Raw genomic sequence first — 13,364 nt, 5'->3', positions numbered from 1 at the left:
TATAATCAAGAGCTAAATTTTTCAAAAAGAATAAATAAATTACTCTGAGCTCTCCTACTAAAAATAGCTTACTGCCATCAGTTAACTAGTGCACATAGAATTTTTATTCCCATTGAGTTTTTATGTCATCACCACATTGTAATGGTTTGCTGGTAATCCTTTGGCATTAATCATGAATCCAAATTAAAATATTCGTTTCTGCATTTATTTGCATTTATTGAACTATTCTTTCTTTAATTTCATGTAAATTTCACAGCTCCTGCATTCATTTCTGAAGCCTTATTAACCAAAAATCAGCTTTAATATTCTCACACATAGTTGTATCAAATATATAGAAGTGGGTTTTGCTAGGAAGAAATCTTACAAAATATCACAACTAGAGAAATAGAGAAAACGGAGAAAAATTCCAGCAGCTCGGTTTTACAACGTTCAAGAACAGGCATCTTCTGGGGGACAGCTTTCCCATTCTTAAGAAAGGAAAAGGAGTACAATTTTATCATCAAGCTTTAGAACCTGTATGAGAAGCCAAGTCTGGGTCCTCCTGAAAAGTGGACATTATATTCTCTGGTTTCTTAATATCACAATTTAAGGCTGCCTTTAGCATCACTGGCACAACCAAGGACACTGGCTGGGTTCTGATCATTTGTCAGGTTGATACAAAAGATTTACCCTTTGCAATCAAACACTATTAAAACCACTTCTCATCTGTCACAGCTCTGAACAAACGTGCCATGGATTGACCTCACCAAGCAACATCTGTAGTAACCTACTTGACCACCACTTTTCATCATCAGATAGCCATCAAAATAATTCCTAACTTGCAGTCTGAAGCTATAAAATGAATCACAAAATATTTACATGCCCTGTGGTCCTTTTGGCCTAGGCATTATGGTATACCAGGGTTTAATGATCTTAATAACCCCATATGGCTTGCTGAGAAATTAGATTTTCCCTTTGGTTGCAGAAGGCAATTTTCAATTATAGCAGATGGCAAAACAGTGAAGGTCTGAGAAGTCAAGAACTGACTAAGAAACCTCAGATTAGTACTTAGGCCTTATGTTGCTCAGCCTAATAATGTCAGTGGTTGAATTTTTGCCCCAGATGAAAACAATCTTGAAGCAGAGCACGGCATTCAGCAGAGCAGTCCCCCAATTACTCCTGCTCTTCAGAGGGCCAGGCCCAACAGAGAAATCCATAAAGCTGCAGTCATATGTGGAAAAACAACCCACAGTGCATCAGATACACAGCTCAGAAACTGTTAAGATTCAATTTTGTTTGAACTTGGAGAGAGCAATGCTGAACTCCATGACAATTGAAGATGGAGGATCCTTCAAAACATGATATACAAGACTTTCTCGATGAGATTCTCTATCCCCTTACAGTTTCTTTGTTTATTTTGCTTTTTTCCTCCAAGCGAGCTAAAATAAATCTGCATTGACACCATGTGACTCACTGTTTGCACATGGGAAAATAACACAGAACCTTTCTATTGGAAATATGCTTTTTGCCACTGCATTTACACTTCCTCATCTGCTACAGTACTCGTGGCATACGAGATTTGAAGAATGACAGACATGTGGCTTGATCCAGTTGTCTAAACATAGGCTACTGTTCATAGAGATCCTGTACATGGATCAAGCACTAGAAAATGTGTTAGCATCACCTACCCGGCAGCAAGTGACTAAAAGCATTTTGTTTCATTTCTGCTTGCTTTTGATCACTCCCTGCCCAGCTGCAGTGGGGCTGCTGGTGCTGTAAGACTCCTCTGGAAATAAGGTCCTCAGCAGGGGGACAAGGCTGCCTGCCATAGGTGAGAAGTCCCACCTCTTCCCAATGGGATTGCCACCATGCCATAGGAAGCCCATGGCTGGTGGTAGGAGGTGCATTGGGAAGTGTCATCTGGAAGGATGTTTGCTACCTGCCACCTCCCAGAGCATCCGTGGGCTTCAAACCCTTCCCTCCTTCCCTTCATCTGGAAATTGCAGATGTAAGGGCCAAGGGGAGGAAGAGGAATCAGGCATTGTGGCATGTTTCTTTCATCTCCAATTAATGCCTGAAAAATATGTTCATGATAATGAGGATTGTTCAAAATCTTTGGGGGTTAGCAAAGATTTTCCCGTGTCCTTGCAGACTCTGCTCCGCGGCATGACCCGCTGCCAGTTTTCTCCCTCCCTCACAGAAAGGCAATGCATAGAGAATGTAATAAATCTGTAAAGCTTTTTCTGCTATGCCTTTTTATGTGTTCGGTGGAAGGCAGGGCTCTCTAATGCCTCTTGCACAATTCATAGGAAGACACATGAAGTAGAAAATAGCACCTCTGTTAAGTAGTATGCGATTGCTTTAGTGATGACTTAACAGAGGGATTCTCTTATGAAGGCACAGTAGGGAAAAAAAAAAAATCTAAAACAGCTGAAGCCTCACAGATTTAATTCTAAATCCTCTGCATTATTCCCAGTGACTTTTCAAACACTTACAAAAGCTTTAAAATAATTATTAATGATCAAGCTTTATGCAATATCTGTCAGAAAAAAAGGCCTCTCAAAACCTGATCAGTGTATTATAGACAGAATAAATCGGGATTCTAATCCAGATTAATTCAGAACTTTCAGACTAAAAATTCAAAATTCAGCTGCTACTTCATTCCCCAGCCTCCCTATTACACACCTTTAAAACAGGACTATATTGAAGTAAGTTGAAGAATGAAATTCTAGTGAAATATTAAATAATAAAAAATAAATAATGCAATGATGCCATGATACGATGCTATCAGTAGGCATTAAAATGGAGAAAGAATATAAGAGCTCAAGAAGAGCATAGATTTTTAGGTGGAAGTAGAAAAAAGAGAAACATAATGGCTGATGCTGCTCATCTGTGGGAAGTCTGTAACGTAATGTATACTTTGCTCTAAACTACTCTTCTTATCTCTTTATCTACTCAGAAAAGGGAAGAAAAAGAGAGAGAAGAACTAGCAGCACCTAATTACTTCAGCAATTGTGTTAGGCATATTGGAATATACATAATAGATAAGATATTATTAATACAAAGCTATTCCATTGAGATGCCTTAGATAATACAAACCAGAAGTACTCTTAAAAAAATAATTCCTGCTGCATTTCAGATATTTCGATGTACTTAAATTTTTTATTACTTTTTAAGTGAGAAGCATTTTCTCTGGATTCTGATTCTCAACTCTCGATCATGTTATTTCCAGGTTGGTGTATCAGTGACGTAGTTCCTATTTTATGGGCCGAGACTTCCACCGTTGACCTCAAAGGCTATATTCCCCCTGGCTTTGATGATGCTATATTGCAAAAACATTTATCTCCACAAAGTGTGTGGTGGGATCCTAATTAGGGAAAGCATATTTAAAAGAAAAAAATTGCCCTGGAAGAAACATAGTTCCTCACGGAAGGAAAAGTCTAGCAACATTGAACTGTTTTATAAGAGTTGAGATGCATGACAGCAGTCCTAATGACATCAGAAAATTTGGTGGTCAAGAAAGTCATACTTATACAGTTGGAAAGTGAGTGGGTAATACATTATGCAAAAAAGACAGGGAATGCAGAGTATCTCCATTTGTGTTAAGCTGTTTTGGGAGCTTTGAAACAAGATCTTTCTAAATATCTTTGTTCTGGACTAGAGAACATTCTCCTTTTTACCACCTTCACAGCTGAGGAATCGAGACCTGTATAGTGCATTTATCTTATGCTTGCAATTCAAAGCAAATTGCTGCTGCAAAACCTTTTAGCATGGCAGTTATATTTCACTTCACTGACAGAGAAAAGGCGTTGTGTGAAACCTTTTTTGGGAATCCACACATCCTCCCTTCCTGTCTGTTTAGATATGAAAACTTTATGAGATTGTTTCTTCTGTGCACTGAAGGTCCTCGCCTGTGATGCCATAAACTGCACTTATTTCTGATTGGTTGTACAAAAAAATCCAACTGCACAAAGACAAGTCAGGTGTGCTCCTTCAGTGTAAGAGGATTTGGTCCTGTTCCTTGACCCACCTACATTTGGTAGAAGCTTTTCTGCCTTTGTTTGCAGCTGTTTGTTTGGTTCAGTGGTGATAACTATATTAGAAGGGATTCTTAACGATTTATCAGATTACCACCGAAGAGACCCATTCTGGACTCTGCCAGATTTGCCATGATAAGCAGTATTTGGTAAGGCTACTCCTGTAGCTACATCTACCAAGTGGTCCTGGCCTCTTTGTCCTCCAGCTTTTTTCTCAATAACACAGATGTCTCCTAATTTTGCATGTCACTTCTTTAAAAGGAGTGGCCAGGGCAGGGAGGAAAGGGTGCTCCTTCCTTCAGGGACCAGAGCACTCACACAGGGGGAAAAAGGTCCCCAAGCACAGGGCAGGGTGGGTACAGTCACAGCCAGGCGTTTAGTGGCGACAGAAAGAAAACTTTCCCATGGACCCATTATTGCAGTCTATGACTACCTGAAGGGAGGTTGTAGTAAAGTGGGAGTTGGCCTCTTCTCCCGGGCAACTAGCGACAGGACAAGAGGACATAGCCTCAAGCTTCGCCAGGGGAGGTTCAGGTTGGACATTAGGAAGAATTTCTTTACAGAAAGGGTTATTAGACATTGGAATGGGCTGCCCAGGGAGGCGGTGGAGTCACCATCTCTGGAGGTGTTTAAGAAAAGACTGGACATGGCACTTAGTGCCATGGTCTAGTTGACAGGGTGGTGTCAGGGCAACGGTTGGACTCGATGATCCCTGAGGTCTCTTCCAACCTGGTTGATTCTGTGATTCTGTGACCCATGGGTCTGAACCTGTCCAGCCACCAAGTAACTGAAACCAAGCTCAGGAAAAAGGCCCTACCCCCCTCACATGTCCCTTCACATGAGTCTCCTCACTGCAGACACCCTTCTCCCTTCAATTTTTCATGCCCACTAGCACTGAAACCACCACACTCTTGCCCCCTGGAAGAAAGAGTTTCTGCGTGCCTTTCACAAGCCTAACAAATATTTCTACCAGCTTGTTGCAACAGGGAGGTTTTTTTTCATCTTCAGGTTGTCAGCTTTGGTAAACATCCACATAGAGCAAGGAAGCCCACAAGCTTTTGTGTATCCAAGACACATCCCTCTTAGTTCCCTAAAACAGCACTGGGAGGAAAAGTGGTTTACAATACAAAGTTGGCTGCAAGCAAATGTACCACCATGAGGTCCCCAAATAAAAACTTAAATAAAATCATAATATAGCTGCACATGCAAATTACAGGAAAATGTGATGAGCTTGATTCCTGGCTACCACAGGGTTCAGGAATTTGACTGCCTTTAGTAGAGTTGAACTCAAACCAGCCCTTGGGATCACAAAACAGAGCATGGCAGACTCAAACAGATGTAAGACTAGTACTACACTGCAGATAATAAGCTGCCTGCCACACAGATGAAACAAGGGAAAAGAAAGTTGAGGTTCAATGTAATTGTACAGGATTTTTCTGGTTCATCTGTACGTATATTGGGGCTGGATAACCAGCGGTACTGATTGACAGTATTCACTGAAGATAAAACATTGTATTAGTCTACAGCAACTGAATACATGGTTCTGCTGAATACTAGTTGACACATTGCTTGCACTGACATTGTCTTTAATGTTGTGGTGAAGAACGCCTCAGCAACGACATCTGCACAGTCACTCCGTACCAGTGACGCATGGATGGGCCAGCACAGCGCACTGCCACACTGACCCGTGCTAGCTTTACACCCCTCTGCATAGACACACATATTGCTTTAGCACTGAATTTTTACTTCTGAAAAATGGCCTAATTCCTCTCTAACAGTCAATTCTAATTGACTATTAAAATACATTTGTACATAAGACCACACTGTATCATAGGAAGGCACGGTCAACTAAGAAAAAGCTTCTGCCACTCTAATTAAAAAAATAACTGCATGAACCTCTATGAACAAGCTAGTTTTTACTCACCATACTAGCAAGAAAAATGACTTTATCTGATTTAGCAGTGAAGTGTATTTTTTCACTTGTTTCATCTATAGAATCATCTCATTGACTTCTTCTTGGCCTATAAAGGGCAAACATGAGTGATGTGGTGGATAGTAGCAGAGGGGCTTTTTCATGTCAGTCAGAGTTAAATCCCCGTTGCATTTGGGAAGGAAATCAATAGAGAAAAGGCAATGTCATTTCTAGCAGCCAGTTTTGATGTAGCCATCCAAGTTTCTTGCCACACCTGTTTGCTTAACACCGGGCAGTAAGATTGACAGAAAAACTTGGAGAGAAAACCAGACTAACATGTGCATCTTGGATTCACATACTCCAATTGCTATGATGGGGAGAGAGTTGATGCCTTCTTCCCCACGCCTTACAGTTTGAAAAAAGATAATAGGACAAACACTGTATTATTTTTAAGAGAAGATGTCAAGATGAAAAAATGAAAATGTCAAAAAAGAGGCTGATATACGGCATTACTTAAGGACTGTTTTGTTGAGAAAAACTGACCAAATGATTTACGAAAGGCTTTTAACAGGGCAGTCTTTGGATTACGGTGAAGATGAAAAATAAATGAAAATCTATTTCAAGTTTACTTTAGCCTAGTCATTTGACAGATGGGGGCAAAACCTGGCAAGAACACAAGTTTTAATCTTCAGATGTAGAGACTATATTTGCAGTTTTGCAGATTAGAAGTTTTCTCTGTGCAATATAAGAGCTATCCATTTTCAGACGTTTCCTGTTGAAACTACTTTTTCTACCTGAAGCTCCCATGGGAGGCACATGAGTAGAAAGACCAAAGGACCGATGCTTCTGTTCACAGCACAAATCACCACTTACAGCAATCATCCTGACTGCACTGCAGCCAGTGTGTCCACCACCTTCTTCCCTTCCTAATTCTTCTTTCAAGCCTCCTTCTTGAAGCACATCCCTCCTAATTAATTACTGGATTAACCAGCCTAGCATCAAGACTGCTCGTGGCTGGAGGTGGATCTTGGAGCACGGACTTGTTCTCTGTATGCATAGCCTGGCACATTTCTGCCTGGCCAGATGGGTCCCCCATCTGCTCTTATTTGAAGGAGAACTTCCTGGAATTAGGGTTTTCCTCTTAACCTTTGTATGATTCCTTTGCTTCCTATTTTCAGTCCTTTTTTTTTTTCCCCCCCTCCTTTTCACCAAAATCACCTGAAACACATCAGAGTCAGGTTTAAAAGCCAAAGGAGTAGCTCTGCACAGTTTTAGCACACACCTGGCATTAAATTAGCACTGCTCTGCACAAAGGCTACTAAACTGGAGCTGCATCAGTACAGCAAAGGGCTACTTTTGGGTAGAGTAGTAATACAGCAGAAATTATTTCTAGTGTATAGGCTACAGAGAGCCTAGCAACATCAAACTAAACTGCCAGGAGTCAAAGGTAGCTTTCTGATGTTTGCTCAAGCTATTAGGGTGTGCTATAATATTTTTCAGTATAGAATTTATAGATCGAGAGAAGCAGTTGATCTTTTTGAGCCTAGTAAAAAAAAGATAGAAAATGGAGAGCTGATATCTAATTCTCTGAAAATCTGCTACAGTTCTATATTTATTATAAGCCTAGCACAGCACATCCTGCTCAAAGACTTACAGAAAACATGTTGCTAACTACCAGGGAATTATCGATTTTTTAATTTTTTTCCCCTCATAGTGCTATTGCTTAGCTGTGGTAGAACCAATCACTTGGAGGGAGGGAAAAAAAAAAAGGAAAAAAATCAATATTACTATTATCAACTGTTGACTACAGTTTACAGCAGCAATAATCTCCTTTAAAATAGCTTGCAGAAGTACCAGTTGTCATCTACATAAGATATTACTGTTTTGGTCAAATCATTAAATGCTGATAGTATTTGATCTTTTGATGATTTTGTTTTGGTTAAATTAAGTTTTGGTGGCCATCAGATCTGAGCCACGTTCAGCTGAGAACTGATAATTACAGCTAAATACAACAGTATTCGCTGTTGGCATTATCTTTTCATGACTGATAAGAGTGATTCGTTCCCCTCATTAAGGGCAACTAATTTTTAACATCCTGTCCTGTTTCGTCTGTTGTATTTTAGTTCAGTATTTAGATGTGCCCCCAATTGCTAAGGTCTGCACTTCCTCCATTAGTGCCTTAAGTTACATGATATCATCTGTCACCGGTTGTCCCCTCACATCTTCCTAGAGAGGTACTTCCTGCAGCGTATCACTTTCTCCTAATACAGTTTTCTGAGCATTTTTCCAAATGTTGGACTGGGAAAGCATAGTTCTGAGAGGCTTCCTAGTTCCTATACCACCTTAGGATGGTCTTCAGCAGAGCTGCATCTCCAGAGCACGAAGCAGCTCTGCTCACACAAGGCAAAGCTTTACTGTGCCACAACAGAAATGTCACTGGTTACATCCACCTTAGCATTTTGGTTTGGCGCAATAGTGAGATTGAGATGCACTTTACTCGATTTTCTCCATTTTTTGCACGCTACATTACTCACAGACCAATTTTGGCACTCACAAACTAGATTAGTTTCAGAAAAAACTACCTGCACATTCTGCATAAGCTGTGCACAAATTACAAGTAGCAGCTAATGAAGGCATGGGAATCCAAACCAACGGCTGACCTTCAAGACAGCTTTGAGCCATATAGAATCATAGAATGGTTTAGCTTGGAAGGGACCTTAAAGATCATCTAGGACTATGCCTAGTCTGAAATAAAAGCTCCAACTGTCTCCCATATAGATGTAGGGGCCTCAACATTAGCTGCTTTAATCTACTAATCCACTCCTTATATATCTAATTACTTGCAAATATGGATGTAACCATTCAGAGCTTTAGGCCTTCTTCTGTATGCACTGGAGAAAGTGCCTGCAAGGTGAATCCGATTCACCAGTCCACAGCATTTTGGAGATACTTTTAGGTTTTAACTTATTTTGAAAGCTCCTTCTGAAGGTGCCAGACATACAGTCCATGAGTGCTGCATACATACAGAAAAGATAGTTATTGGTCTTCTAAAATGCACTGGGTGTTTCCATAAAAGTGAATTTATAGCTGAATGTGTTTACAAATGTATTTATGTCATAGTTTCAAAACCATGAATAAAATTTAATAAATTATTTGGTTATGAATAGGACTAGTTCTGTGGTTATTAGTAGACTGAAATCACGAGAGTAGTAGTCTTTAATGCTAACATGATATTCAGAACTTTCAACAAGGAAACAAAAGCCGGTTTACAAGTTTTCTTTGTAATAGAATGTAGTGTTAAGCTCTGTTGATGTTGTAAGATACCATTAAATACTTTATAAAACATGTATTTAATGATAAATATTAAACTTTGCATCCTAGAACATGCTTTATGTAGCTTTTCTCTGAACACTGGGAGAAGTGCTGACCAGACAAACCAGTCACTTGCTGGGGGTCTCCCAACTGGAATCAATTAGATGTAGAAGGAGCTGTCACTCTTGCCCTCCTCCTGCTCACATCAGAAAGATACCCTGCCTGCCAATCTAACTGCTTAGCTTATGCTATTTTTACCCTTCCATCTTTTTCCGATATTGACTTAAAGCCTGTAATTTGCTACACCTGGAATTGCATCTGTTAGAGTTAAGGGTCTAAGAAACATGCCAAGACCCACCCACATGGAACCTATCACTTGTACAGAAAGTATTTTAAAGTCTTCTGAGTTAACATTAAAATACATTCTAGATGCACAGCTTTTCCAGGTAGATGGGTCAGACAACTGTCACTCATGTTTGTGGAGCTGGGGGTTGACAAGAAGTTGTACCACAGCATTTTTGTTATGTTATCTACAAGCTAAAGGCAATAAGAATATTATCACAGGAAATTTTTTCTAGAACAATACACAAAACCCTAATAAAACTGCATTTATGATATAACCTCAATAAAAATTTTAATAATGCTTGTTTATGTATCACAGCTGTCAAGAGAGAAAGTGACAGTTGATGTTACATTTGAGACATTACATGGAGTAAGTGTCTACAATATGTGTCTTAGTCACAGTTTGATTATTAGTAGATTTTAATGATTTAAGAATTAGAAATCTAAACTTGCCCATCTCTCATCTTTTGAAGGAGCATTACTCTGAACCCAGCTTATTTCCGGAATCACCTGCGCCAAGCTGCTGTGTTCAGGTGCTTAGAGAGATACTCTGAAGCTGCAAGGTACTCCGCTGCTTGTGGATGTCTAATGGTTTCCGTATCTCTTTCATTCCAGCTCTCAGTAGTAAGGATATCATCTTACACCCAGGCTTTTCCAAAATCAGTGGGAGCTTTGTATTGACTTTGTGTATACGATCTCACATGCAGCAGAGCTCCAGTCCTCCCAGTTGGCGTAACATGAATAATCCCAATTATGTCCCTAGCTACAGTTAGACTAACGTATGTAGGAGGACTTACTTGTTCTCAGGCACAGGGTTGAGCCCTGGTCAGGTCCCAGGGCTGCACTGGCACAAAAGCTACCTGGACACAAGCATCTTCCACTCCCTGGTTTCCCCATAACCCTGGGCAGAAGCTCAGGTGTGCTCTGGTTGGGAGAGGGAAGGAAAAAAAAAAAAAAAAAAAAAAATCAAGATCTCAGGGTACACTGTGGTATGCTGCAAAATTTAGCCTGCGTGCAGCTGATTAGATTGCTGGTGTGAATGGGAACTGCTGGCAGGAAGAAAGCTTACAAGAGGAAGCTCTGCTTGTATGCTTGTAATAACACTGCCAAAAACTAAAAGTTTCAACATGCAGCAGAAGTTTTTAACCACTTAACATGCTTAAATGAAAGAAATGCATGGGGAAATGCAATGGTGACTTGCTACTTATTGTCACTACTTCTAACATTAGTCACTTACTGAGGAGTGTTCGGCTGAAGACCAGAAGGTATATCACAAGATATTTCACAAATCATTAGCTAACTAATGGCAGAACAGTCAGTGCGAATTAGGCGTGAGACTGAAAGGGTCACTTTGCTCATCATCTAAGATGGATGCTAGTGGTAGAGCTCTGAAGCTATTAAAACAGCAGCAAAACAGTTTATACAGGGAGTAAAAGACAACTTTATCCAAGCAGAGTTAGAGAGGATTTGGGAAGATGAACTTCAATTCTCTGTGCTGGACTTCAGCCAAAAACTCTGGGACAAGCATTTTTCCTTCTGTAGGACATGCATTGAGATTATGTCAAGGTAATCTCCAGTAGCTTTCACATATCAGGACAGGGAGAAGGAATAGGTTTCCCAAGACAAGGAAACAGCTTTTCCAAATTTCTTAGAAATATGATTTCAGATAAACCTGGAATATTTCACTTGATCATAAACCCACCCGTCCTTTTTTTTTTTTTGAAAACACAGCTCACTTGTCAGACAAAGCTTTTTCAAACTAAGGAAGTGAAACATTTTGTTGAAAAACAATGAAGTGTTGTGATAGTTCCCAGATGTCCTTTTATGTCTCACTGATAAGAGTCTCTTCTTCCTAAAATCTTGTTGGGGTGTTGATTCAGAGAGAAATCATTATCTACTGAATCCACAACAGTTGAGGCCCACTGATCAGCCAGACATTTTAGAGCTGTGTTAGGAGAGTATGTTGCTTTGTATCAGGTGAGGAATCCTGCCCAGGATACTTTCAAACCCAGAAATTCACTAGTAACCCAACAAGTGGTGTTATACAAAAGGAAATGTTTAGGGTGCTGGGAGTTGGGGGGGGAAGAGGGTTTTCCCCTTGAAGAATTCACCCTAAAGATTTTTAACAACAACAACAATAATAACATCTAAAAACATACACTTTCAGAAACTGATCTTTCCTGAGAAGCAATACATATAAATGCCCATATTTGAAAAGACAGTATGAACCAAGAAGGTGTTCATAAATATGATTTCAAAAATAAAAAGAAAATTGTGGTTGGTGTTACTGCAGATAAGCAATCAGTAAGTTTACTACATCAGCAGGCAAGAGGGAACTGTGTCAGCCTTTTTTCCCCACATTGAGTAGCTTTCAGGAAACTAGATGATTTTAAATGAGATTATGTATTTTGTAAAGGAGAGGAACATTCTGACAGACTGAATCCAGAGTGGTTCCAAAAGCAGTGACTACAGCAGTATTCAGAGTTTAGCCTAGTTTAACACAGTGTTACAGCAACTGTGCAGAGCTGCTTCTGCAGATTGTGTTAAACTAAGCTTAGCACTACTTCTGTCATCTCACTGGAGTCACTGGTCTTAGTCAAACCCCATTAATGGTGCACAATGTGCTCTGCTCATTACAGACAGACCATGGCGGACAGATATTCTGCTGCAGTTTCTGGAAATACAAGCTTGGTTTTTCTTAGCATAAGCTGTCATTTATTTCTGCTTGCTTTTTGCACGAGAACAAGGTCACTGTATTGCTTTTTCTGCTTTTAAGTATCCCTTGCCATCCCACCCACCTCATTTGCTTTTTAAGTTATTGCATAGTCCATTACGTACACCCAGAACACTGTATGGGTATGTGAACAGGAGTGGCTGGCTGGGAACAGTACTGCTTGGCACAAGCAGCACAGTTAATCACATTTAACTCAGCCTACCTGTCAAGCTGAGAGTCCCTGAGATTTTGTCTCTGAGGAGGCACCAGACCAAATTCTTCAGTTCAGAGAAAGTCATAGGTTAGAGTAGAGTCAACTGTAATTTAAGCATCTCTCAAGTTCCTCTGTGTGCAGTTTTCACTAGTGCAGCCCAGTATCAGGAGAATAAGCGTATGAAGCAGTCTAAATGCAAGGACGTCTGAATTAATGTAAGGAGTCTGATATGCCCATATCTGCCTCACTTCTCAATTTTGTCAGCTGCATAGTGATTCCTTCAGGATAGCACTGTGATAGGATGCCACCATATAGAGTGCAGCCTAAGGCCATTTGGCATTGTAAACCAATCCTAGAAACACCACTGAGGGGTCACAGCATCTGCAAGTGATGAATTCCAAAGTGCTGCAACCACTTGCACTGAGATGTCAGCCAGTAAATATATTTCTCCTCTATCAGTATCTCTGAAGTGAGGAGACTGCTCTTGACAAGCACAGGAAAGATTTAAACCTCAGAAGGGAGAAAACCTATTTCAGTTGGAAGACCATCTTGGCCCATGAACAAATGGGCATAAATGCATTATATATAAATTTAGTCTGGAAGTTACCAGGAAGTTTTAGACATTAGAAGGCATTTAGGCTTAGGATCAGCCTCCAATAGCAGCTACTGGACGTACCCTGCCAAAGCACATGTGGTCAGAGCTGACCAAAAGATCACTTAATAACCAGAATGGAAAGTTCAGGAAAAAGTCCTGGGCTCGCTTCTGTCACAAAACTGAGAAAATGCTCTTGGAGAAGGCCAAGCAGAACCCAGCCTTCCTCACAATATAAAGACTGCTGCCTTAGGGAAGGATAA

The 13,364-nt window shown here is 40.2% G+C and overlaps 1 protein-coding gene across 1 annotated transcript in view; it reads left to right on the top strand.

Annotated features, from left to right (window-relative positions):
- The window catches only part of SPATA16 (spermatogenesis associated 16), an 83,212-nt gene that overhangs the window by 17,733 nt on the left and 52,115 nt on the right, over positions 1 to 13,364 (top strand). Inside the window, exon 4 of the mRNA XM_068406489.1 lies at positions 10,056 to 10,145. Coding sequence (XP_068262590.1) covers positions 10,056 to 10,145 — 90 coding nt within the window. The remainder of the gene's footprint in view (positions 1 to 10,055; positions 10,146 to 13,364) is intronic.

The sequence above is a fragment of the Nyctibius grandis genome, chromosome 8 (genome assembly GCF_013368605.1).
Source record: "Nyctibius grandis isolate bNycGra1 chromosome 8, bNycGra1.pri, whole genome shotgun sequence".
In the NCBI taxonomy this organism is placed as follows: domain Eukaryota; kingdom Metazoa; phylum Chordata; class Aves; order Nyctibiiformes; family Nyctibiidae; genus Nyctibius; species Nyctibius grandis.
Note: the sequence above shows the minus strand (reverse complement) of the source record. Positions and strands in the feature narration are given on the sequence as shown.